General features: G+C 48.5%; 1 protein-coding gene across 3 annotated transcripts; it reads left to right on the plus strand.

Annotated features, from left to right (window-relative positions):
• Positions 1–212: 212 nt before the first annotated feature.
• Positions 213–26,042, plus strand: SLCO4A1 (solute carrier organic anion transporter family member 4A1). Of its 3 annotated transcripts, XM_063404303.1 has the most exons (13): positions 730–768; positions 12,591–12,646; positions 12,754–13,732; positions 15,032–15,122; positions 16,014–16,135; positions 16,437–16,548; positions 20,835–20,989; positions 21,663–21,858; positions 23,012–23,177; positions 23,751–23,923; positions 24,277–24,341; positions 24,819–24,967; positions 25,745–26,042. In XM_063404303.1, the coding sequence occupies exons 3-13, from the start codon at positions 12,907–12,909 to the stop codon at positions 25,892–25,894; spliced, it is 2,205 nt and encodes a 734-aa protein (XP_063260373.1). In that variant the 5' UTR covers positions 730–768; positions 12,591–12,646; positions 12,754–12,906; the 3' UTR covers positions 25,895–26,042. The 3 variants fall into 3 exon arrangements, with proteins under 3 accessions (XP_063260371.1, XP_063260372.1, XP_063260373.1); XM_063404301.1 differs by lacking the exons at positions 730–768; positions 12,591–12,646 and adding an exon at positions 213–393; XM_063404302.1 differs by lacking the exon at positions 12,591–12,646 and having other exon boundaries at positions 659–768.
• The last annotated feature ends 529 nt before the right edge of the window (positions 26,043–26,571 follow it).

Consider the following 26,571-nt stretch of genomic DNA (forward strand, 5'->3'; position numbering starts at 1 on the left):
ACAGCTTTCCTGCTCAGCTGACTCAACTCTGGAGGGCTTCTGCATCCTCTGCAATCATTAACTGAGCCGTGCCCAGCCTGAGAGAGCCTGGCACGGTATCGCACCATGCAGATAGCGCCACGATAGCCGTGTGTGTGTCCGGGTTCAGTAACGCCCCTGCACCTCCTCCTCCACTTTCCCTTTTACGCCAGCTCAGCTCCAGCAAGAGCTGCAGGAAAGACCAAAGTCCTGTCGCTGCTCTCTGCCACCACAGCTCCTCCAGCTGTGTTTCCCCCTCGGTCTGGCGCAGGATGTAGCCCAGAATTTCTCCGTGAGCCTGCCGAGGGTGCGGGGAGGCGGAGACAGCCCCGGACGAGGGTGGGCAGCCCGAGCCCGGGGGCTGCGAGGCTGCAGGTGCGCGGGGCCCGGGAAACAGGGAGGGTTTGATGTGATGCCGAAGCCCTTACCCCTATCCCTACCTCTCCTCTCGCCCTTCTTCTCTCTCCACCATCCCTCCCCGCCCTTTCCTCGCCCCCAGACACGGGACCCTCTCCCCGCTCCCATCCCCGTCCCTCTCCCCGCATCCCTCCCGTCCCTCCCTTTCGCCCGCATCCTCTGCCCTTCCCCGCGTTACTCGGGCCTCAGTTTCCCCATTGGCCCTGCCGGCGGCGCGTTCCCCGGCGATTGGAGGAGGTGTCCGTCCGTCAGCGCTGCCCGCCCCGGCCCCGGCCCCGCGCCCCGGCGGCAGCGGCGGCGGCGGAGCGCGGGCAGCGGCGGCGGCGGCGGCAGGTACCGGGCACCGGGCAGGGCACCGGGCAGGGCAGCGGGCATGGCACCGGGCAGGGCAGCGGGCAGGGGCTGCGGGGAGCGATGCGACACCTGGGCATGCCCGGGAGAGCCTCCCCACCTCGGCGGGACCTGCCGGGCGGTGCCCGCGCCGGGAGCCCCGAGGGCGCGGGGATGGGCGCGGGGGATGCGGAGCCCACGGGGGAGCAGCCCGGGGGATGTCACGGGGGGAATGTCGCCGAAATGGCCTGAGTGACTGAGGCTTTCCGCTTGGCGGTGGTCTGCGAGGATGCTGCAAGGCTGCGTTGCCGCCTGAAACTGCGCTCGGACTGAATCACTGCGGTTTGGGGTTTTCCTCGTAGCGTGACCGTGTCTTTTTGTGGAAAATTTAAAAGATGCTGAGAAAAGATAGAGAGTAAGGAAAGGTAGTAAAGTGGCGTGGCAGGATCATTGGAACAAGAAAAAATGTTAAGGTAATGATAAATTAATCCCTGTTTCACAGGAGCAGAACTGAAGTTAGTAGTGGGCAGGATGCTGGGTGGAATTGGAGCACTTTAGTTTCTTGCTCTATATTACTTTTATAACCCATTTGTTCAGATGATACAAATCAAAAGCTGCTGTAATAAAACCACTTTTTTCAGCACTGAGAGCCTAAAAAGTACAAGTGGACCTTAATCACATGAGTTTGTTGCATTAACATTTTATTACCATTTTATAGGCGGTTTGATTTTACCAGGCAACACTCTACAAAACCTAAAGTTATCCCTGCCTGGCACCTTTTTATATATAAATATATATGTATATTTCTGGGCTCCTACTTTTTGTAATGCCACTTGGTTGTAAAAACACTCATTAAAACAGCATTTGAGGCAGAAATGAACACAAAGGAGATCTTGAGAAAAGTGTGTCAGCGCACTTGTGAACGTGAGAAAGGATGAAACTGCGGGGGGAGCGGGTTACTCAAATAATGAAAAGGAAAAAAAAATGTAGCTATTTATATGCAAAGAGGTCTGGCTTGCAAACTGCCAAAAGTGGTCGGAAAGTGAAGCAGCAGCTCTGTGCCCTGGGCGGGCTGGGGCACAGATCAGAGGCACCATCGGGGCCCTGCGGTGAGAGAAGAGCGTGGTCAGGTGTCACAGGTGCCACCTGGAGCTGGGTGACAGTGGCAGAAACAGAAGTGTGACCCTGGGATGGGAGATGAGGCCGGGAAGCAGCGATTCCTGCGAGGGTTGGATGTTCCAGTGAAACCAGAACTACCTGAGCTGGAAGTCTCTACAGAGATTAGAGATTTGCAGGCAAGGGGGAAGACGGGATCAGCCACTAACAAAAGAAATACCCACCGGCTTAGGGAGATCAGCATCCAGCTGCTCGGTGCCTCATGACTGCAAACTCCTCCGGGCAGTTTTAATCTTTTTTTGTGTGTGTTTCTTTGCAGCACAGAGCATGCTGGGGAGGATCCTGCCCTCCCCTTTGGGGCTTTACACCCTGCAGTAGCAGGGAATCGTGGCTCTGTTTTATGCTGCTCATTTTGCTCAGTCCACCCCAAAAAGCATCGCTGAGCACTCGTTTTGCTTTTCCTTATTTAATTGGGTGTACCAAGCCCAGAACCCTGCCTTTGCACAGATGAAGGTACTCATGTGCAGGATGTCACACACATTCTGCTTTACCATTTGGGTTTTTTGTCTTCCTCACATGGTTCCTTGAAGTGCTGCCTGTAAGTTGATTATTCAGAGCCTTGAACGTTTGTATCTTGCTTAATCACGGTGAATGGTGGAAAAGTTTTGCAAGACTCTGCACCCACAGAACAGAGCTGGCAGCTTTTTGCTGGTGGGTCAGTGAGATGCTGAGTATGATTTCAGGGAAAAGGTTCCTCATTTAGGTTTTGCTTAATGAATTGAGGTCACTGTGGTAAGGCAACACTTAAGAGTTATCAACCACGCAGAGGCTGTGAGCAGCCCTGAAATGCATCAGCCTGGGTTTCTCTGGCCACCCTGAAGGGCGCTGTGCTTCCCCAGCACAGTTAAAAACTGCATTGTCTTGGGCTGGTGAGGGGCTTATCCTTGTGCAGAGAGGCAGAATTTGGGAGCTGTAGCAGCCCAGAGCGCGCCACAGGCAGGATCGGGGGCTTTGTCCTCAGGGTCAGTGGCAGTGTGGCTCTCCCTTCACCTGTCCCCAGCTATCCCAGCCCTCTCTGGCTGTGGGATCTCCTCTCCTGCAGCCACTCTCCTTTTCCCTTTTCAAAACTGATTTATTGCTAGACTTCCCCGCCACAGAATTAGTTTTGTTCCGTGCTGGCCTGGAGTGACCTGCTGGCGTGCGGGCGCTGAGCGGCGGGGCTGGAGAACAAAGAGTTCCTGCACTGTGAGAGAGGTCACAGACTTCATCTGCTTTATGAATCCCAGACAAAAGCATCGTCCTGCTTCAGTAGATGGGATAAGTGCTTGTAGACAAGTACCCAGAGAGGGCCACTAACTTCAGTGGGTGTTAAGTCAGAGCTCTCTCTAGTACAGAGGAGAGCATATGATGAGGCAGTGAAGTGTTTAATATTAGCAGAGCAGTGTTGTTCTAACCTTAAATCTCTCTTCAGGCAGGAGTACCCCTGAACATGGGGTTCTGCAGTGTTGCTGCTGCCAGAAATACTGATATTCCAGCTCTAGGTTGTAAATGAGCTCAAGCAATGGGCATATGGTAGCACTGGGAAATACTCTGTTTATTCTGGTTCACCTTGTTCAGCAAAGTGCTGAGCCTTTCCAGCAGCTCCAGAAATTCCTGGAGCAGTGAAGTCCCCTTTCTTCTCTTGTGCTTCTTCACTGACATCTGTGGAGTTTCACTAAAGCTGAATTTAATTGCTGTTGTTAATGGCATATTGCTGTATGCCATCAATAATCTTCAGTCACTAGAACTCCCAGAGCTTGGCTTGGTTGCTTCAAGAAAAAACCGTAATGCTGATAAGCTTTGTTTAACTGTGGCTGATGGCTTGAAGGAGTTAGAGAGTCCTCTTCATGTTGAGAAAGCAAGATCAAACACTTTTTTCCTAAAAAATACTTTGATTTTGTAATATTCTGGCTGGAAAAAAATGCAAAAAAAATGTACTTTTTGTCATTTTTATAGCTTCGTATTTGTCAGTTCAAGTGCTTTGGATATCCTCCGTGACAGGAGTTTATTTTTCTAGATAGGATTAAGAGATAAAAAAAAATATTTAGATTTTGGAGTTTTGATAAATGGTAACAACCCATGACACAAAAAAAAAAGTCCTCAAAATATCCGAAGGACTTGAGCTCTTTTAGGCCTTTTTTTTTTCTCTCATAGCCTCTCCTTGAAAAACTGTATCAATCTTTTTAGCTTGCCATATTCCAAATAAATCAGATTTGAAATTTTAATTCAATATTCTTTTGCTTTAAAAGCCCCGTAGGAAACAGAATCTCAGCCAGTCGTGAGACTGCTCTACCTCGCCTGGGCTGGAAGGGTTTGCCCAGGGCAGATGCTGAGGAGCTTTATGTTAGCACAAGAATTCCCAGGAAAAAAGGGATTTCCTCACAGTGCTTTCAGAGCTACTTATGGTTTCCTTGGATTGCTGGAGTGAATTCAGTCGCTGAGGATTTAGATCTTTGAGCCAGATATGGGGCTTGGTTATAGCAGAATCAGCCTTTTCTGGAGTGCCCATATAACCCTGAGTAACCTGTGATCCCTTTGGTGTTGCATATTCTCCTCTTATTTGGCAGTAAACCTTGAAAAGAGTTTAATTCTGAATTAAAAGGAGTGAAAAGTAGGTAACCAGGCTGTGATACACTGATTACCTGTCTCCAATATTTTTGTTTTTAAATAATCTAAATTTTGAAGTTCTGCCTTTTTTTCAAGGGGCAATAAGAAGAGTTTGCCTGCTACCACGAACCAGCCAATTTTTGTTTCCTCAAATTCCCTGTTGCTTTCTTGGAGCGATCCTGAGAGCCTTTCTTGGATGCCTTGTGTGAACAACCACCACCCTGGTTTAGCAGCAGTGATCAGGACCATCATTTCCTAGGGAACAGGGGTCAAACTCAGTCCTCAGTGACCCCCTTGAGCCGATGGCCAAGGACAAGGTGATTCTGCTGTGTCCATTTCTGGGGGTGTGGAGGCTGTGGGGTGGGAGCAGGTCCTTACCAAGGAAAGCAGAAAAGTTCCTGAGCCAGAAATGGAAACCACACTGCTCTGCTGCTTGGAAATGGGAATCCCTTGAATGCAGCTTCCAGATTTCCAGGTAAATCCATCCTCCAGCAGCTGCTGTCCGAGGCTGTGATTCCTGGTGCAGGAGAAAGGGGAGGGTGCAGAGCGTGTCTCCCCACTGCCCATGGACAGCAAACCTCTCCAAATCCTGCAGATGTTTGGGATTGACAGTGGGAACATCATATTTTTATTCCTTTTTATTCCTTTATCTCAGGAAGAAACCCCATTTGGCACCAATTTGCTCCCTGGCAGCTGGAATGAGTTGCTGACCTGGTTGAGCACTGTCAGAGGAAGGATGTGCCAGCCTGCCAGAGGGACAGCCTGCAGAGCCTGTGGTGCTTGCAGGGAGTGTGCACTCGCCTCTGAACACCTCTTTGTCTGTCCCTTAGTGTGGATATTGATGTGTGTGTGTGTGGAATTGCTGTTTCATACTGAGGCAGGGTTCTCAGAGAAGCCTCTTAATGCTGAAGGATGTGGCTCAGCATTTTTCCACCTCTCAAAGGAGTCAGTGGAGTCTCACCTCTTCTGATCAGGGGGGATTTTTATTTATTTATTTAGAGGCATCCAGACATGGGAGAAGCCAGCAGGACAGCACAGCCAGGATGCACCTGCCCATTTACAGCTGCTTTGTGGCCATGCTTAAAATTTTCAGTGCTTTCTGCATGAGATGTTGCTGCATCCTTAGTTGGAACTTGCAGTACAAAGAGCTCCCATTGGAATGAATCTCAGGTTTCTAAGGGAAGTAGCACGCCAGGTTGGCTTCTTCCCACCCATCCTTGGTGGCAGTGATCAGCAGCCCTGCATGCTGCCACTGTGCTGATCTCCTGCTCTGCCACAATTCCCCTGTGGCCCTGAGTTCCTGCCCTTCCTACCTCAGAGCTGCTCTAATTCTTGGTTGTGGTACTGCTCTGGGATTTTGAGTCAGAGAATGAGGAGAAGTCATCCCTTTGAAAGTGTTCATCATTTCCTCTCGATGACACAAATAAGGATCTGTCCTCTTCAGAGAAATCCCCCTATATACCACAGCCTGTAAAGATCTAGGGTATTGCGTTAGCAAATGCAAATTAGCTGCAAGATGACATTCTATTTATCTAAAAGTATGACATAAAGTGAGGTGTGATGTCTGTTTAGCTCATCTTTAGGGGATGGATGGGCAGTGCTTGGTATCAGGAAATGTAGAGGCTGCAGATGCCATGTCAGAAGTCTTACAGCCATGTGAGCCTGTGCCAGTGCTGGACCAAATTCCCTGTGCCACATCAGCTTTGTGCTGAACGGGTTAATTTTGCACCATCTGGCTTTGTGCTAGATCAAATATTGTTTCTGTTGTGGTAGCCAACATGAGGCCAGAATAAGCCTGGAGTAATATCCTCAGCTAATCCAACAGAAATATGATTATGTACCTGTTCCTTTCCCAGATCATATCTGCAATAATGGGTGATTTAGCAACACAGAATAGTCCTTGTAGAGACAGGGGAGAAGACTGAGGGTGGAGTACTTCTGCTGGGAATACAGCTGGGGTTGTTCAGCCTGGAGAAAATCTGGCTCTGGGGAGAATTTAGAGCCCCTTCCAGTGCAAAAGGAAGCTGGAGAAGGAATTTTTACAGGGGCGTGGAGTGATAGGACAAGTGGGAATAGCTTCAAACTGAAAGAAAGTAGTTTTAGGTTAGATATTAGGAAGGAATTCTTCCCTGTGAGGATGGTGAGGCCCTGGCAAAGGCTACTCAGAGCAGCTGTGGCTGCCCCATCCCTGGAAGTGTCCAAGGCCAGGTAGGACAGGGCTTGGAGCAGCCTGGAATAGTGGAAGGTGTCCCTGCCATGGGCAGGAACTGAATCATCTCTGAGGTCCCTCCCAACCCCAACCATTCTGTGATTCTGTGACTTGAGGGCTGTTTGTAGCCTGAATGTGATGATCTCCTTGCAACAGAGACACACATTAGGTACTTAGCTTTAAACAAGTCATTATGAGACAAAAAATTGCAGTCCTAGTGTGGAATGGCTTCCTAGGGAGTCACCTGAGATGCAGAAGTGGAGGTGATTTAACTTTGCATTTTGCACGCCGCAGTGACCTCCGAGGTGCTAATCTGAGGTTAACCAAAGCAGCACAGCTGGAGTTCTGCTGCATTTTGAAGTATTGCACATTTCAAGCAGTGAATTCACTGAAGTGCTGCCTGGGAGGCTCTGCTGTTCCCCTGCTTGGCAGGAATCTCAAGACTAATACCTAAGAGGATTAGGGAGCATCGCTGGGTGTTAACCAGGATCCAGGCTAGGCGGTGTGCACCGATGAGCTCGTGCTCCCGGGGCTCTTTGGGGGAGCTGTTACTTGCTGATCTAGAAAAAACAAGTGGGTTTGTGGGGAAATACCCTTCCCTCAGCTGAATCCTTGCTGTGTGTTTCTTGTGCTCCCACCTGGCTCCCTGTTTCCACCTGCCCATCTCATGTTGTGCTGTGCTCACTGCAGTGGTGATTGTTGCAGGAGATGCTGATGAACACCAAGTTTCTTTTTCTGTGATGATTTTAGCTCTTCTAATGTGCTCCAATGAGCTCTGTGCTGTCTGGTTGGACATGAATGAGTTTGCATCCAGCTCACCAATGCAGGGTTGGGCTGGGGAACTTGTCATAGAAAGCTCAAGCTAAAATCTGTCCTTGGCTGGTAGAGCAAAATGACCTTGTGGTACGTGATTTTCCCCAGAAAGTCCCCTGAGTGCAGAGAAGGAGGGTTGGAAGGCAATTCTGTCTCAGGAAAAAGTGAAGTTCTAGGTAGTTTTATGGTAGCATTCCATCTGGTATTCCTTTTTGTTTCAACCTTCATATTAAGGATTAAACCTTCATTTAAGGATAAAAAAATGTAAGTGCCTGTAAATCATGGTAGATGTCAACATTATTGAAATACATCTATTCTGAACACAGCATCCTTGAGTTGTGTAACACAGGATGTTGCATTTTTTTGCATTTTAGTGCTTCTATCTTTAGAAGCACCAGAGAATCACGTGCCTCACATTCTTTATTTGGGTTTTGCTCATTTTGTTTAATTTCTTACATCATAAAGGATTTGTCTGAGTCTGCATCTTCCGCTTGGAAACAAAGAAGGGACAGCTGTAGGAGCTAACTGGTAATCCATGGGAAGAGCTGACCAGCAGCTCCTGCAAAAAGAGTGTGCTGAATATAGAACATTCTTTAATGGGTTGTAAGCATCCAAATTATGGAAAATAACACCATGCAGGGCTAGGGATTGGGAAAAATATCTGGAAACACCCAGCTGCATGGACAATGGCAGTGATGGAGAGCACCGTGCTGTGCCAGCGTGGAAACCTTCCCAGCATTGGCCAAATGTTTGGGTAGGAAAAAGACATTAAAGCAAGAGTGACATTAGGGAGGGAGAGTTAGGAATTACAGCATAAAAGACCCTTTTGTCTGGTTAATCTGTGCTATGTCAAAAAGCAGTGTCCGGGTTAAATCTGCTCCCTACGCTGGCACTGCAAGTTTTTAAAGATGGTCTGAGGCAGCTGCAGCCAATTGTATTTGCACAGATAAGCTGGAACAAGTAAATAGACTCAGAAAAGCTGGCTAGATTTATCTTCAAAGCATTTTCAAGCAGCTAATTGAAAATTATCCAAGCCACCTTCCTGATTTCTTGCATATTATTGCAATAATTTCCTGGTGAATGGAAAGCACTTGGAAAACATACAAAGGGTTTGTGTGTGCTAAGCTCTACTATTTGGAATTTGTGTAATTATAAATATGTCCTTGCTCATGTGATAACTCAAAGCCAGTTTCTGCTGCTCTCTTCCATGCTTCAGACTCCAGTAGGGCTAATCATGTAAAAGCAGGTTTCTGACATGAGGAGTGGGTCAGGATATTTTATTTTCCCTCATTCTTAGGAACTTCCTCCCTCATCCTCTGTCTGTCCCTGCAGTGCTGGTGGTGAGCACAGCATTTGGTACATGGTCTGCTCTCTGGGTGTGTTTCTCATTCCTGAAACTTTTTCACATGTGCAGGACCGTGCTGTTCCCACAGGAACTGCTCACCAAAGGCTCCAGTCTGGTCCTGGTGCCAGTCCCACAATAGCAGCATCCTCTGTGTTGCTGATCCAAAGGGATGCTTTTTAAAAATGGGTTAAAAATGTAAGATTTACACTTGGTGTGAGCTGGGTGAAGTTCCTCAGCTGCCAGGAAAATAGTTCAGTGTTACTCAGAACAACTCCCTTATCCCATTCTGGCTTTTATCTGCCTTGCACTGAACCAGTGCCCTAAGGACAAGCCCTGTTCACAGGGCTGGGACGTGGATTTATCTCACGTCTGGGAGGCTTCCCTGCTCCTGAAGCAGCCAGTGGATTACACTTGATCCATATGGTGTTTATCAGCCATGGCAGAAGGAGTGCTGCTAATCCTCTGCAGCCAAACCCTCCCAGGAAAACTCAGTGTGGGTTACTGAGAGAAGTTAAATGGACAAACCCGGATGAGTTTATCCCTTGCTGCAGTAATATGAGCTTGGTACTTGCATGTGGACTTTCCCAGATTCTAAGTACTTGATCTGTGAGTGCAGGCTCACTCACACATCAAGGGAGATAAAAATAGAGGAGACACAGAGGAAAATAAAGGAGACCCATCACAGCCACTGAGCATCACCTGGAGCTGCTCCTCTCCTGTTTGCAGTACACTTCCTGATCATTTTTAATCCCTTACCCCTGTTCATTAGGAAATATCTCCATGTATGCAATAGAATTGAAAAAAACCCAAAGACTGCTCATAAACTTTGCTCAGCCGTGGAAAGCAAAAGTTATGTGTAGATGTTATTTGCCACAATAATACCATATAAAAGTCAAAAACTGTAATGTAAGGGAAGATTAACTATTATTGGGCATGTTTCAGCAAATGGGATTATTTTGCATGTCAGTTATGAGTTAATTTGCAACATTAATCTCATTGCAGTCCTTGGCAGAAATACAAAATGTTTTTAATTGGTCCTGTGACTTTTTAAATGATCACCTGATGAAAAGCTTGTAAGTTTTACTATTGATTTAATGCTAAATATTAGGGGGGGAAAGTCTTTACAGATTTCATCAGGAAATACAAATCATATGCTTTCATTGCCTTGCTGCTTCTGCTGTGTTGACTCGATAATGTTGGCACTCTGGAACCAGCTGTAGAGTGGGGAAAAAAATAGAAATCTTGCAGCAAAATGAGGAAATCTATGGCAGAGAGATAATAGCATTGGGACTGATTCAGTGTGAGCAAGAAATCACCCGCTGAGTCATTAAAAACAGAGATGAATGGAGGCAATAAATGGATGGCTCAGAAGAATATGAATGATTAGGAAGTGCATGAAGTTGCTTGGGTTTTTTTCCCCTGAAGATTATATTTTGTCCTCTAAAGTGGCATATGGCTGCTGTGAAAGCTGATACCCACAGTGAACGTGTCACAGCCAATTTATAGCTACTTCAAGAGATGCCAAGCAGCTTGGGGGACAGCACAGAGCAGGGGTGGGCTCCCTGCCCACGGCACCTGGGCACGAGTCATCAGCCCAGGTCCACTGGGATGTGTGCTGGAGGGGGCTGTTGGGGCTGAGAAGGCTTCTGGGTGCAGGGAAACATCTGCTGCCTGGAGGAAAGGCTGGCTGCTTTCTTGGAAGTGTTTTACCCCATTTGCTGTTAACTCTCACCAACAGTGGCAGGAGTTGAAGGGGGGATGATGTGGTCACCTGGGTCCAGTGGCCCAGACTGCTGCCACCAAGGAAATAAAACCTTTGATGAAGAGCTGTAATCTCTTTCCTGACTCATGAAATACAAAAATATCAATATAAATTCATGAGGTATCAAAGGAGAGATCCCAGTGTTTAAAGGAGTGTTTCCTCCAGGGTGAAGCTGGGCCAGTTTGGGAGCTCATGGCTCCTGCTTGCATATCAGGTAATAACAGAGATGTGCTTTTTCTGTCTGCTGAAATCAGTGAGAGCAAAATCAATCCCCAGCCAAGAAACCTTCTTTATATGTGCAGTCAAGTGTAACATCAGACATGAGTCTGATACAAGTTTGATAGGAGGAGGAGGATGCAGCTGCAGCCCTGGCTGCTGTGCAAGGAGGCGTTTGATTTACATGAGTATGAACCATTCCGCCCCTTAGAGCCTGATTCAGCGCCTAATAATCACTCCTGACTTTAACAGAGTGCTAAGGCAGCCTTATTTATTGCTTCCAATATTGCATTCAAAGATGAGAAACAAATTTAGAGCTGTAAGAGTCATAAGAACACTGGAGAGAGGCAGAAAAAGTGGAAAAAATAGAGCCTTGCTCCGAGGCATCATTTTTTTGTGCCAGCACATTACTGTCTCTGCAGCACAGTGTCAACCCCTGCAGTCAGTTTTTGCATTTACACTTTACACATCAAGGTTACCTGGCTGTACTGAGGCAGCTCTGGTAGGAGTTACCTGGAGGAGTCCAGCGTGGGGCTGCAAGGCAGTGCCCTGCCAGGCTCACCTGCCCTGCACTGTCATCAAATCCCTGCTGGAATCTGGACCTTGAAGTAGGAAATAGTCCGTGCACTCTGCTCCCCTTAATCACTCAGACAGGGTAATTAAGATAAAAATATTTGCAAACGAAAGTTGGACCTCATTTGTTTAACCTACTTTAAGGACCAGATGTGTTACAGCACTAACTGCCAGGAAGGTTTAAGGTTTGGTAGCACATGTGGGATGTCCTCTGCCCTTCTGGGGTGGCAGCAGCACCTTGGTGCTGCTCTGAGCATCACCTTTTGCCCAGTCCTCCTGCCCCAGTGCCTGCAGGACCTGCTGGTGCAGAGAAGCACATCTACTTATCAAATGTCAATCATTTTTTTACAGCAACACACAGATAAAGTATTAAAATCTTCACCAAAGGCTGCAGTATTCCCAGGTTACAGCCATCTGAACATAGTCCATTTTATCAGGGGAAAAAAAATGCCCTTTTTCCCTCTTCCATGCTGATGAGGCTGTCATCTCAGGGGGAACATTTTTGTGGGAACCTCTCGAACAGATATTGTCAAAATTATTGGGAATTATAGGGTGCTTTGAGAATGTTCTCTAATAAAACAGTTCTCGCCTAGCATTTGTTGCATATTTAAGACCAATATTCAAGGGAGAACCTTATTACTTTCATCATTTATAGTTCAGCCAAGGCTTTTAAGGAAAAATACTCTTGGCTGCTGGTAGGGTCAGGTGCTGCAATGCACAGGAACAGGGTGAAAGAAGGCAGTCTGCATTGGTAATCAGGTTAGAGTCAGCTGCCTCTGCCCTCCAGCCTGCTCTGAAATGGCATGTAGTCTAATTAGTTATAGAAAGGATTTTACTGAATAGTTGTAAACAGATCTGAGGGCTTGGAATAAAATCAATCTGACTGTGGAAACTTTTCAGGATAATTATAAACTGTTGTTGGCAGAGTGTGAAAGAGAGACCAAAGGACTTCTAGCAGTGGGAAACTTGTAGCTGTGTGGGCTGTTCTCTGCAGGGGGAAGAAGAAGGAGGTTGTGGGGGTCTCATCAGGTCTTTATCAGAGGAGGGGTAAGGGGCTTCAGTCAGTGGTGCCTTAGAGGTGCTTTTATTTTAAGTTTTGTTGAAGTTCTTTTCTTTAAATGTTTTGTTCTTTTCTGTAATGTCAGTGATGCCCTGACACCTGAGGTAACAACACATCCCATGGTGGAAGGCACATGACCAGGTGAACTACACAGTGAAATGCTTATACTTACTTAAAAATATATATATATATTTGAGGGGTTTGAGCATGGTTTCATATAAAGGCATGTAAAAATTCTCTTTGCACAGATCAGAATGGTCTTGGCTCACTCCTTCACCGTCTCCCTACTGAAGTAAGGGCTGAAAATTGCACATCCTGGACAGGCTGCTCCTCGCTGCCCCACAGAGCCACCCTGGCCACCAGCCCACCTCAGTCTGCCACTGGACTCCGCATTCCCGTTCATGGCAATGCCCCAGAACTCCACCAGAGAAAATGGCTTTTGTTTCGCTCAGCCCCTCGACTTCTCCTGCCCGTCCCCCGGTCCCGGCGCGGCCGGCCGGCCCTTGGGTGCGCGGGGCGGGAGGGACGGCTGCAGCACCCCCCTGAGCAATGGCCTCACACCCTCGGGGGCTCCCAGCCCCTCGGACTCCTGTGCCCAGCCCCTCTGCACGCCCACCCCGGCAGAGGAGGAGACGCCGCTCCAAGAAGGGATTAAATACGTCTCTGCCGAAGGCGAGGAGCTGGCCTGCGGCTGGGGGGGGTTCACCCCCGGCTGCTTGCAGCTCTGCAACACCTCCAAGGGGGTCTTGTTCTTCCTCTGCGTGGCCTCCTTCCTGCAGGGCATGACCGTCAACGGCTTCATCAACACCGTCATCACCTCCATCGAGCGCCGCTTCGACCTGCGCAGTTACCAGAGCGGGCTGATCGCCAGCTCCTACGACATCGCCGCCTGCGTCTGCCTCACCTTCGTCAGCTACTTCGGGGGGAACGGCCACAAGCCCCGCTGGCTGGGCTGGGGGGTGCTGGTCATGGGCCTGGGCTCGCTGCTCTTCGCCCTGCCCCACTTCACCACGGGGCAGTACGAGGCGCGCTCGGCGGCCCAGGTGGGCGTCTGCGGCGGGAACCAGAGCCTGCCCTGCTCCCAGGCCGCCTCCAGCCTCTCGGGCTACAGGTTTGTCTTCATGCTGGGCCAGTTCCTGCACGGCATGGGAGCCACGCCGCTCTACACGCTCGGCGTCACCTACCTAGATGAGAACGTCAAGACCAACTACTCGCCTGTGTACATTGGTGAGTGGGGCTGAAGGGGCAGCCACAGCCCTTGACAAGCAGGGTGATGGGAGGGAGAGATGGTAGAACTCTGCCTTGGCCAGCCCACACTGGCAGCACCTCTCCCGTGGGGCTGAAGGGGCAGCCCCAGCCCTTGACAAGCAGGGTGATGGGAGGGAGAGATGGTAGAACTCTGCCTTGGCCAGCCCACACTGGCAGCACCTCTCTCAACACTGCTCAGCCTTTTGTTCCTGTTGAGGGCAAGGTGGAAATCACAGGGATGTGGCAGCTGTTGGGCAGGTTTTGGTTATTTACCAGGAGAAGAAGTGTGAGCTCCTGGTGTTTTTCCTCCCTCAGCTGGTGCCTTGTGGATGGGGAGTGCCTCCTGCTCCTGGCATGGGGCCAGCCCATGTGGCATTAGCATCACTGGCAGACAGCCGTGAGGCCATACCCCCATCCGTGCAAGGGGGGATAGAATCACAGCATGATTTGGGTGCAAAAGGACCTTTAGAGGTCATCCAGTCCAACTCCATCAGGTAGCTCAGAGACCCATCCAATCTGACCTTGAATGTGTCAAGGGATGGAACACCCACCACCTGTGGGTGGGTAGCTACACCAGTGTTTCATCACCATCATTTATATCTAATCTAAATCTTTAGATCTCTGTCCCTTCAGGCCTCAGCACAGCAGGGATGGTCACTGGGCTGCTCCTGCTGGTGCAGAACACAGCCAAGAGAAGAGGCTCAGCTCACCCCTCTGTATCGCTGGCCACTCAGCAGCTGCCAAACACTTACAGTCCTGTTGTGAAAGTGCCAAATGGGTGATCTTTTAGCAATTTCAAAATGTATCAGTTTGCCCACGCTGTATCAGAAGGCTGTGTAGTGTGGGAAGGAGATCACAAGGAGATCATCAGCAGGTTGATGATCTTTCCATGTGTCGTGGTTTAAACAGCAAACTGAAATGAGTGCCAGTGATGCTGTGTTCAGTGTAGACATTTCGTGTTGTCAGTGGGGAGAGAATCCTGCTGCTCATTGCTGGGGCAGTGGCATCAGCTGCATCTCTGGTAAATATAGTTTGTTTCTGAACCAATTTTGCCTGCCCCATACCGTAAAACTTCCGAGGTTGGATGCAAAAGCTTCCCTAGAACAGAAGCGTGAGAGGAAATCTTGTTGGAATGATCTGGGTTTGTGTCTTGGTGGTTTAGGGGGAAGGGTGTGAGGCAGCCAGAGGCTGAGCATCCTGCATGCAGGAGGGAATCAGGCTGGGGATCCCTGGCTGACGTGCTGCTGGTTGTCTAACACGACTTGTTTTCCCTTTCAGCTGTTTTCTACACTGCTGCAATCCTTGGGCCTGCAGCGGGTTATCTGGTAGGAGGAATGTTTCTAAATATTTATACTGAAATTGGCAGAGAGTAAGTCGTTAAAAAAAAATCTTGTTCCTTTCCCTTTCTGCTCTGTGTTTCCTTTGGGGTAGAAAAAATAATAACAATGATCTGGAGCAATGAGCTGGTGGCTGAGTGGAAGTGTGCCCGGGGTGTTGGGTGGTGTGTCTGCAGGTGGGGAGGCTGGAAGGGTGGTTTGCATTAGTGCTGCTGCTGGAGGGAAATTGCTGACAAACCTGTCAGCTTAAATCCTTCCTCACGCTGCACTGCCTGTGCTAATGAGGCTGCAAGCAGCAGGTGAATTTTTGAATGAGTTCCCTGATGAGGCAGTGCTCCCAGCAGTGCTGCTCACCCTCGCAGTCATCCCACCAGGACGCTTAGTCCCTCCTTGCTTTGTAATATTTGTAATTTATTCTTGCTTCCTTACAAGCTCTTTGGTAGATCATAGAGTCACAGAATGCTTTGGGTTGGAAGGGACCTTAATGATAATCTAGTTCCCACCCCTCTGCCATAGGCAGGGACACCACTGACTTGACCAGTTGAATGGATTAAAGAGAGGGAATTTAAGGGGAAGAAATGGGTTATTTCCACCATTTTTCTTGCAAAGGTTGTTTTTGGGGTGGAACAAGGATGTTGGCAAACCTCAAAGCACAGCTGAAAAGGAGTGAGGCAAATGTGCAAACCTGAGATTGAGTGAGAATGGAACGGTGTGATTGCCTGTGCTTGTCAAGTGTTGTGCTCCGGTAAGGCAGGAGGGCTGGTGGAGGGGCATCCCCATCAGATCATGCAGTTCCCTTGGCTGTCACCCCCCCGTGACCCGCTGTCCCCTGCCAGCCTCAGGGAGAGGCACACGGAGCCGCCCCGCTCCGTCTCCGACCGCCGCCTCTCTCCCTTGTGCCCCTCGGGCTTCTCTCCTTGCAGGATCGACATCGCCCCCGAGAACACGCTGTGGGTGGGGGCCTGGTGGATCGGATTCCTGGGGGCTGGAGCCGCTTCCCTGCTCATCTCCATCCCCATCCTGGGCTACCCCCAGCGCCTCCCAGGTACGGGGCTGCTTCGCTCGGGGCTGGGCTGGCGGTGCTCCCGATGGCCCTGGGGCTTCCATCCTCATGCACGCGTGTAGCTGGGCACTGGGAGCAGAGGAAGAGCTTCCCGTGCTTAAGTTGTAATTCCTGGGTGGATTTCACCCCACTGGCTTTCCGTCTGCCTCTGTTGCTGCTCTCCCTGGCAGCTGTTGGTGGAGGGAGGATGTCACGCTGCCTTTTCCCCCTGCGAATCCATGGATTCTGCAGCTCCCACATCCCATGCCTGACATTCGTCGTTCCCTGTGCCTCTCATTTTCAGGGTCCCAGCGCTACATCGTTATGAGGGTGTCAGAGGCTCATCAGCTGAAGGATGGGAGCCACAAGAAAGCGTCGGATCCAGACTTTGGGAAAACAGTGAAGGATCTGCCTCGGTGAGAAAACCGCCCCACACAGAGCTTGGGGAGCCCTTTGCAGAGGGGAGAGAGAGTAATGAGCCCAAGAGGAGCTTCCTTTCAGCCCTGCCAGCTCAGAGGTTTTGCCCATCTTCAAGCAATGACACTTCCTTGCAGAGGAAGTGTCAGAGTGCCTGGTCCTGTCAAGGTCTGGCAGCTCTTGGCAAAGAGGCTGAGCTAGAACTGGTGCTGGTGGTCACACTGGGGAGCAGGGGACAAGTGGCCAGTCCCATCTGGGTTTTCAGAGGCTCGTGTCCTCCTGCAGTGCTGTGCCACACACTTGAGTTTTGCTGAGAGTGGCTTGATGCCAGGCTGTAGGTGATGGGAGCTGCCCAGGCATTGCCAGCCCGCTCCTCTCCCCAGCAGCATTATTTCTGCCTGTCTGCTTCTGCCTGGCCTCACCTGGCCCAATTGCGTGTTTCCAACAGCTCCTCCTCCCCAGCCCCTCGGGGCTTTATTCCTTTCCTCTATTTTTACTTGTGTTAGAGCCCTGTTTTGTCATTTTTAATGAGAAACAAGATGAAACAGGCCTTGTGATTCTCACTGCTCCGTTCCAGACCCAGGGAACAAGATATACCACACTGTAACTTTCAGTTCTCTTTCTCCTTTTTTCTTGGTTTCCTTTTTTTCTTTTGCCTTCACATCTTTCAGCTGCCTTTTATGTATTACTACTTCTTATCTCTCCAGCAAGGCAGTGACACAGCAACTTGCTTAATCCTGAGCTGCTGCTCAGTTCTGTGATGGGAACAAAGCAAGGGCCCAAATAAAACGTGGTATTTTAACCACAGATTTTTTTGTTACGGATTTTTAAAATATTTTCTGATTTTTTTTGTTGTTGTGTTGAGTTGTATTTAAATGAAGGGCAGGGGGAGAGGTGCTGCTTTATTTATTGCTTGGAGTTAGCTGGCGTGGAGGCTCTGGATGTTGCAGAGATACCTGGATATTTATTCCTTTTGGAGCATGCAGTCAATAAAGGGATCTTCCTTTTTTTTAAATTTTTATTATTTCTCCCAGGACCATTTTTAAGGAGGACATTTTATCCATGTGTAATGGCTGCTCCCTGCAAAGGCAAACCCCAGGTTGCTGCCAGCAGTCACTTCTGAGCTTTAGTTGTGGTCTTTGTTGTGCTGGCAGAGGAGGATGGAAGCAGGTGCTCAGAACAGGAATTTTCAGCAGCAGTTGAGCTGTGTTGTGTCAACACAACGACTCACACCCATCTGAAATTCTTGGAGACTTTGTAGGAAGTTTACCAGGGGTTAAGGCAGTTTTATGAAGAATATTACATTGAACAGATTTCAGTGCTGTTATTAAATGGCATTCTTGACTGGGTGCCATTTTCCGAGGTCATGGCTTGTTCTCCTCACGGAAATTGAATTCATAACCTGCATTTAAATAACGATAAGGCTGTGACTAAAACCAACACAAATGGGGCAGCAGAGAGGGATGAAATTCAGTGGCTGATGCTTTTCTTGCTTGCCTGGAACAAAGCTCCCACTTTTTGCTGTCTGACAGCAGGAACAGAGACAATCCTCCTCCAGGAGCATCTTTCACATCTCATTTCTGAATAACAAAAACCCAAAGGTGGGAATTTTCTGTCAGACAATTCAGACAAGTCCAGACCTCAGCGTGGTTTGACAGCAGGAACCCAACAGAGTTTTGTGGTCCCTGGTTTTGATTAATAAAAGGGAAGTGCCTTCAAGGCTTTCTGCTCTGGAAACTTGCATTAAAGAGGAGATCCCATCTGTGCAGGCAGCTCCTGGGGACACGTGGATCAGGCTTCAGGGTGAGGCCAAAGGACACTCACTGTTCCTTTTGTGTTAGGCAGGGATGGTGTGCCACACATTTTCTCACAGTATGGGCAGTAACAGTCTCAGAAAGATAAGCAGAAATAGTGATGAAATAAAATACTGCTCCCTGGCATCAGGTCCTTCCTAAGTGAGGTTAATGAATTGCTGCATTCACAGGAATGCAGCCCTTACAGCCTAATCCTCTGCCCTGGAGACATTTCTGTCTTAACTCTTAGGTTGGAAAGGCCTGCTAAAACAGCATTTTCCTTTCTCTGCTTCCATATGATTGCTCTCATGGAGTAACCCCTCCTGTCAGAGCACAGGGACTCAAAGGGAGGGCACGTAGAGCTGTAGCAAGAGAAGACTTTGTCCCTGCAAGCTGCAGGGTGGAGTTTGTGAGGGTCACTCCCTGTCCTGGCAAGCCCTGATCTTCAGCATGAGGAGCTGTGGTCAGTATTTCACTGGCCACTCCTGGGTTAGGTGCAGGGTGGAACTTTGTTTATTCCATGGCTCTTCTGCAGCTTCCCCACATTGCAGAGGGAGGTTGGTTTATTTTCCTGTGGGATACACGTGGTGGCCTCTGTTCCCTTGCTGCTGGTGGCAGTGGGTGTCATTTTGTGCTGGAAAAGCCCCCATTCACAGTCTGTAAAATTGTATAAATTCCCATTTATTAATGGCTCATTAGCTTGTGTCTGTACTCTGGCACAGTCTGGGGTGTCCTGGGCATGCCAGTGTTTCTCAGAGGAGCAGGCTCTGATCATGCAGGTGGTCCCAGAGAACCATTATGTGAGAAAGAGTTCCTGTGTGTGCCCATATCAGTAAAGCCTTGGAGGGTCAGCATTTCAGGTGTGGATTCTTCTCTGTGCAGTGCTGTGCCTCTGAAATCCCTTTGGCTGCAAGAACGGAGCACTGCCATGGCTATTAAAGAGTTAGGTGATTTCTGGGTGTGTTCAAAGTCCTACTGATGTAATAAAAAGGTTTGTGTTGTCTTTGGTAAGGTTTTATGTGCCATAGCTCCTCACAACTACATCTTCTGTCTTCAGCTAGATTAAATTGAGTAAATCCTTATTCTCAGGCTGAAAGGAATTCCTTTGCATTTTCCTACTTGCAAGTCCAGTCTGTAACTTTTGGGCAGAGGGCACAGTCACACTGGTGCCAGGGTGCAACTCTTCTCTGTAAAAAGGGGAAGACACTGCCTGTTTTTTGCCTCAGCCACAAGATCTACAAGTGTTTTCTCACTGAAATTGCAGGCATTATGCTTCCAAATTAAGCACAGTCAAAAAGATCTGGAAAATAAAATAGTACATTAAACTAATCCCAAGAGCTAGGCAGTGTAAAGCCTCCTGTAATCAAAGTGTAGGAATGTGTGATATTTCTGTCTTGCAGCTTCTTTGTTCTTTTGATGCAATGAAATTCTCCACTTCATGTGAGTAAAGTTGCATAAAGCTGACTCTGAGCCTCAGCACATCTCTCCCTTGCTTGTACCAGGGCAGGTTTTCTCTGATCTCACATTTCCACCAGAGCAGGAGGTGGTGGCTGTGCCTTTCTGCTCAGTCAGCATCCCGTGGCATCTCTCTTGCAGGATTTGTGCCCATCCCAGAAATGGGATAACCTGTGGCACAGGGGGAAGTCATGGGGCAGAATTCAGAGCTGGTTACAAAACATCCCCTGCAAAGCAATGTCAGTCCTCTTAGTCCAATATCCGAGATAGTGAGAGATAATTGAGACCATTCCCTGTGCCCAAGGGCCTTTCTGCATCTCAGGGATGGGATTGTTGCTGGATCTGCATATAAATGACACATGGCAATTTTTCAGGCATAGCTGCAGCTCTCTCCTAAATCCCAGTGGGTCAAAATAAAATGGAGTTACTCAATTTATACGTTAAGCTTCAAGTAAAACTGGGCTTAGATTGTGGCAGAAAGATTGGTTTCTGTGTTTCAGGTGTCTTGGAGGTGTTTCCTCCATACAGAAAGGCTTGCTTGGTATTTCCCCTGAGTTACAAAACATCCATGGTTATCAGAGGTTGTTACTGTTCTGAGAGTGTGGCTGCACAAGTAATGTATGTGAGGATGTAGCACAAGTTTGCTCTTAGTTGAGTCAGGAGTCCCAAGATATCTGCCAACAGGCACTAATAAAACCTTGAAATGGTGGAGATTAGGTGAGGAGTAATGTCCTCTCAGTACTGCCCCATTTAAAAAGAGAAAACACTCAGCCTGACCCTAAATGTTGGAAAATTACTGCTGAAATCATCCATGTAGAAGCCGTGGGTGCCCTTACTGTGAGTTTTACACTCTTTGTGTCACTGACTGCAAAAGCTCCTTCAAACAAATAAGTTCCTTTTGGTGTTTTTCCTTTCTGAGCGTTGTGGGATGATGGGATGCTGCCTCATCTTACGTGTGATCCTTCTGTCTTGGAAGACCTGAAACCAAAATGTGCCTGAAATGAGTGGTTCAATTCCAATGTATTTGTCCTTCCCAGGTCAGTGCTGCTCCTTCTGAAGAACCCCACCTTCATCTTCCTCTGCTTAGCAGGAGCAACTGAAGCGACCCTCATTGCTGGGATGTCCACATTTGGACCCAAATTCCTGGAGTCTCAGTTCAGTTTAAGTGCCTCTGAAGCTGCCACCTTTTTTGGTAAGGAAACCACATTTTTGCAATGTTTTGCTGTTTTGCCAACAAATAGAAGAGCACTTTTAGCTTGTTTAGAATGGGGACAGATGCTTTGCAGTTTAATTATGGAGTGGTTTTCCTCTTCAGCTGTTAGATAGGATCATTTCCTATCAGCACACCTACACCCAGTGCATTTCCAGAGCTGCATCTACTGACATCAGGAGGAAATGTGTCACTTCTGTAGCCATCTGTTACCCTCTAGAGGAAGGCAAAATAATTGTAATTCCTCCTAGTGCATTGTCAGGAAACATTAGCTAAATATTTCCTCTGAGAGATGTCAGAGCTGGGGGGGATATTTTGTCAGCATCCAGAAACTGAGAGGATCCTCACCTAAGTGCCACAACAAAGACCAAGGAATGGTGTCCAACAAGCACGAGCACCCATGATGTGCTCCTCAGAGTCAGTTTTAAGATCTCTGGGCAGGAGAAGCTGCTTTACCAAGCTCATGATACATTACCTGAGCTGTTAGAGAGGACCACCCACCACATCAGCATCCACTGAGCTCCCACCAAGAAGCCACACAGAAAACAAGGGGTCATTTATATGCAAAATACACTTCAGCTGATGTATTCAAACCTGAAAAGTCCTTGCTGACATTTCTAAACTCGCTTGTGGGTTTTTTCCTCTTCCTTTTCAGGTTACCTGGTTGTGCCAGCTGGAGGGGGAGGCACATTCCTGGGAGGATTCCTCGTGAATAAATTTAAACTGCGCTGTTCAGGAATCATCAAGTTGTGTTTGCTTTGCACAGTGTCAAGTCTGCTGGCCATATTTATTTTTTTTATCCACTGCCCTAACATGCCCATGGCAGGAGTAACCCAGATGTACGATGGAAGGTAACAGCAGCCCCCCTGTCTGTCTGTCTGTCTGTCTGTCCTGAGGGGCTCTGGTCAGAACAGAAGCGTAACTCAAACACACAGTGCTGGTGGCAGTCGTGTGGGGATGTGTTGGGGGTGCAAGTTGGGGTCTGGCCTGTCCTACAGGCAGATATCGAGGGTGAGAGACAGAAAATAGATGTCCTGAGTTTGAAAGTGAGATTGAGTTTATGGAAAAGATTCTCTAGTTAGTCAGGGAGGGAGGATCAGCACCAGAATAGGGGATGCTCCACTCTTCAGCTGCCTTTGCAGCAGCCCCCATCTCTGTCCAGTGGGATAAGTTGGACCAAAAGTGGGAATCTCCTCTCTGAATGGAAGTGTCACCCTAAGAGCTGATCACCTAAAGTCCCTTGGTGGCTGTGGGAGAGACAGCTCCAGGGAATGGTTAGAATTTGGTGGGATGAAAGCCTTCCCAAGCCTGGCTTTATGCTCCTTGGGGATCCATCACAACTCCCACTGTTGGAACCCTGGATGCTGAAAATATTGGGCTTTCTGCTTTGACAGGTAGTGACCCTCGGGAGGGCACTGACTTTGACCTGAGACTGTAGGAACTGCTTCCAATATTGAGTTATAGCACTGGGAGTGTGTGTGTAGTTTGTATAGAGGTGTGTAATGTCATAGGGTGAAATACTCAGAGTTTGGGGTTTTAAGATATAGAATATAGTAATATATATAAGAGACAATATGGAGCGATTTGGGCATTGCCTGGGTCCTTCTTCTTCACTTTCTTCTTCCTCCTTCTTCTCAGATTTTGGTGATCTTTTCTAATTGGTTAGTGGAAGCCCACATTGCGGACATGAGTGATCTTTAATTTGGTTATAAATAAAAATAACTTAGATGTCAGGTTTTAATTAGTTTTGCTTACTGTTTAGAAGTCCTTGAAACCAGGTAGAAGTGGCCATTTTCTTGCCTTCTTAGACAGACCTCACACCTTGTGAGAATGTAACTTAGATAAAAAATAGTAAACACCCAAGTCCAAATGAGATACCTTGGTGTCCATCATCTTCTGTCGAGACCTAGTGAGAGCTGACAACCTCCTCATCCCACTGTCCCTTCCTCTCCCCATTTCCTCCTGCCAATTGCTGCTCACTGACTGCTCCTGTGTTTCCCTCAGTGCCTTGCCAGGTGGGCACCTCAACCTGACAGCAGCCTGCAATGCGCAGTGTGGCTGCCTGCAGGACACCTACAGCCCTGTCTGTGGCACTGATGACATCATGTACTACTCCCCCTGCCACGCCGGCTGCAAGAGGGTGGCTGAAAACCTCAGGAATGGCAAGAAGGTGGGTCTGAAAGCACTGTGGGTGAGCAGGGTGGTGGCACGTCTCTGGAGTGACTTGGCTAGCTCTGGGAAAGGTTTAAGCTTTGCTGCAAATCAGTGTAAAGTCAGCCTGGGCAGGGTGGGTGCTTTCAGATGCCACATGAGATGAAGGCAGAAGGTGCTCTGAGGTCACCCTGCTTTGCTTCTCTCCTTGGCTCCAATCATCTTTGCCTCATTCTGGGTCAAACTGTGCTGAAATCCATGGAAAATCACCCAGGGAGGCAGGGAGCTTGGTAAGCACCTGGTTTCTGTCCTGGTGCTCATTTTGGGTCTTGAATGAACATGATGCACCTCCTCATCCTCCCAGCATGTTGCTCGTGGAGTCAGGCAAAGGCTTAGGAAGGGCAAGGTGACACTCAGCAGAGTTAATTTCCCTTCCTTAATTGACCTGTTTGGAAACAGAGATGTGTCAAAAATGCAGCTTGATTTCCACTTCATTCTGGGAATTCTAACCAGCTGCTTTCTGCCCTCCCTGAAGTTCTTGACTGTCACCGCACTCTCCTCAGCAGAATCCCCATCAGCCTTTCTTTCCCAGGTCTACCACGAGTGTAGCTGTGTTGACAAAGCCTTCCTGCCTGGCTCTGGCAAAGCAGAGGCAGGGAAATGCACCTCCTCCTGTGCAAAAAAGCCCTTGCTCCTGTGCTTCATGTTTGTGGTCATCCTCTTCACCTTCCTGAGCAGCATTCCTGCCCTGACTGCCACTCTGAGGTAAGCACAGGGTGGCCTTGCCCTCTGCCAGCACTGCAAGAAGCCTCAATGTCCTCCTCTCTGCTTTATCCTGCTGGGAAAGGTGTGGGAGCCATCGAGTTAGTGGCAGCCTGGAGACATCAGGACTGATTCCTGTCCCAGTCTAGCTGGGAAAGGAAATTTCAGCATTGGAAGCTTTGTGCTCTGACATGAGATGGAGACATTTACAGCAGGGGTGGAGAGACATTGCACTGGGATGATCCTAAATCTCCAGGGGGAGTGGAGGTCCCAGGCATGCTGGACTTACCTGGAGTTGTGCAGCAGGGAGGTGCAGCCTGGCAGCATTTTTAAAACAAACCCCTTTTCTTCCCCAGGTGTGTCTCTGACAGACAAAGGTCCTTTGCCCTCGGGATCCAGTGGATCGTGGTACGAACACTAGGTATGGAGCAGGGGGGCTTTGCACACCAGAATGGTCTGGTGGTTCTGGGAGGCTGTGCCAAGCTGTCACCCAAGAGTAAAACACACTGGGCTGGAAAAGAAGGGATTGGGACACACGCTGCTGAAAAGGAGGATGCATTCTTCTGCTTGGAAACCTAATTCCCTTTGCATGTGATTTGCAAACTGAATGGAGGGTTCTGTAACACGTCACAGGTGACAGAGGTTCAATGTCCTGCCAATGTGCCCTTATTTTAAGGAAAAGGAGCAGAGGTGTTGAAGTTCCTGTCAATGTTTTTTGGTTCAACAAAAATGTAGGTCAGGATGGCCAAAACACCTGCTGGACTCTCAAATCTTGAAATTCAGCATATTTTTGATACCTGGTGGCTCTGGATCATGCTATCAGCAGAGCCTGGTGCTTCTCTGCAAGGGCTGGTGTGTAAGTGCTGCCCAGACTGAAGTGCCCTCTCTCTGCCCACAGGAGGCATCCCTGGCCCCATTGCCTTTGGATCCATGATTGACAAATCCTGCCTGCTCTGGCAGGACCAGTGTGGTGAGCAGGGCTCCTGCTACGTTTACCAGAACTCAGCCATGAGCCAATACACCCTCGTCGCTGGGCTGGTCTACAAGGTGAGGCTGCTGCTCAACTCCACTCCCTGATAAAGCAGCCAGGTCTTTAGGACACAACGTTTTGCACTGGGAAAGAATTTTACAAAATTGGGTTGCCCTGATCTGGCCCGCCCCCAGATGAAATTAAATTTTCACACAAGAAATTTGTCAGGGAAGGCCAAAGCCCAGTTTGCTTCTCATCAGGTAATGGTGCTCTAGACACCATCATTCTGTTAAATTCCCATTGTTTTCTAGGCTTACAGCTTCTGTTGCACCATGTGAAATAACCTCCTTCCAACAGCAATCAAAGTGATTTTTGCTAGAAATAGAGTAAAACATCTAAGTGCAGTGTATTAGTGAGAGTGGGGGATGGCATTGTGGGCAGGCTGTAAATAACCATTCCCCAGTCACTGCTAAAAAATAAGAGAGCTTAGAGCTGTGAATTTTATTTATTAGCAGAAAACCATCATTTTAACTGCTCCCAAACAAGCACTTGCCCTAGATAGTAGTGTTTAGCAGCTGCTGTGATAAAGAGGTTTTCAAAAGCCTTCCAGCAAAAGGCTGAGGCAGTGTGGGCTCATGCAGCACTGTGCTCTGTGTGGGGCTGAACTTTTCCAAATTCCCATTGCAATGGGACTGGCTAAATTCAGATTTTTACCCCCACTGGCTCTGTGTGCCGTTCTGCTTCCCAGGCTGGCCAACATCTCCCCCTCCCCAAAGCTTGGTCAGCAAAGATGTGGGGTGGGCACCTGGTTTTGGGGGAGAGCAGAGAGTGATGGGGTGTCTCCATGGCTGCAGGTCCTCGGGACAACCTTCTTTGTAGTGGCCTGTTTACTCTACAAACCCCCACCCCTGGAGTCAGCCCCAGGCAGCTCGGATGCATCCGAAAATGGCACCAGTGACCTCCAGGAGCACAAGCCTTCACTGCCAGCTGAAGAGGATATATAGTGCTGTCCACGTGCAAGTGACTTTCTCAGCCTCAGAAACACCATGAGAAGACTTTATGCAGTCTCCCAAGGGGTTTTTAAATCAACAGTAATATTTTAAATTTTTATTCTTTTTTTTTTTTTTAGTTGAAGATAAATAATTTAATTAACCACTGGTGTGCTTTATTTTCTTAACGGCAGAAGCACATTTAAAGTTGTGCGCTGGTGCCACGTGCAGTTATTTAATTTTATTTAAAGAAAGGGCTACTGTAGCTTTATTCTGTGTCTGTGACAAGCCAGGACCATGTTCTCCACTCGTGGAAGTAATCACTGGTAACTCCAATGGAGCATGTGGGGTTTAAACCACCAGAGGATCTGGGCCAACTGTATTGAATATCTCAATTGTAAAGCCAACTGTAGCAATACTCCTGTTGGGACTTCCCAAGCAGGGGACGAGCACTGCAGTGCTGCAGTCTGCACTGCAAAGGGCTCAGCTGGCCCTTGAACTGCTGCATGCAAAGCAGACAGCCCTGGCAGTGTCCTCCTCCTTCCCCACAGAATCACTCTGTTCAGGAGCAGCTTCTCTTATTATGCAAGTTCCTAATACTGGGAGAGGAAATTTGATTAGCAAATCCATCAGTACACTATGGGCAGCCATTCCCAGAGCTGCTGAGCACTGTACACTCACTGCCTCACTCA

Source organism: Prinia subflava, chromosome 8 (assembly GCF_021018805.1).
Source record: "Prinia subflava isolate CZ2003 ecotype Zambia chromosome 8, Cam_Psub_1.2, whole genome shotgun sequence".
In the NCBI taxonomy this organism is placed as follows: domain Eukaryota; kingdom Metazoa; phylum Chordata; class Aves; order Passeriformes; family Cisticolidae; genus Prinia; species Prinia subflava.

Coding starts and splice junctions, on each gene's coding strand:
- SLCO4A1 (XM_063404301.1), top strand. CDS start 12,907: ATGGCAATGCCCCAGAACTCCACCAGAGAAAATGGCTTTTGTTTCGCT. Junction 16,136..16,436: donor CTACCCCCAGCGCCTCCCAG/GTACGGGGCTGC, acceptor TCTCATTTTCAG/GGTCCCAGCGCTACATCGTT. Junction 16,549..20,834: donor ACAGTGAAGGATCTGCCTCG/GTGAGAAAACCG, acceptor TGTCCTTCCCAG/GTCAGTGCTGCTCCTTCTGA.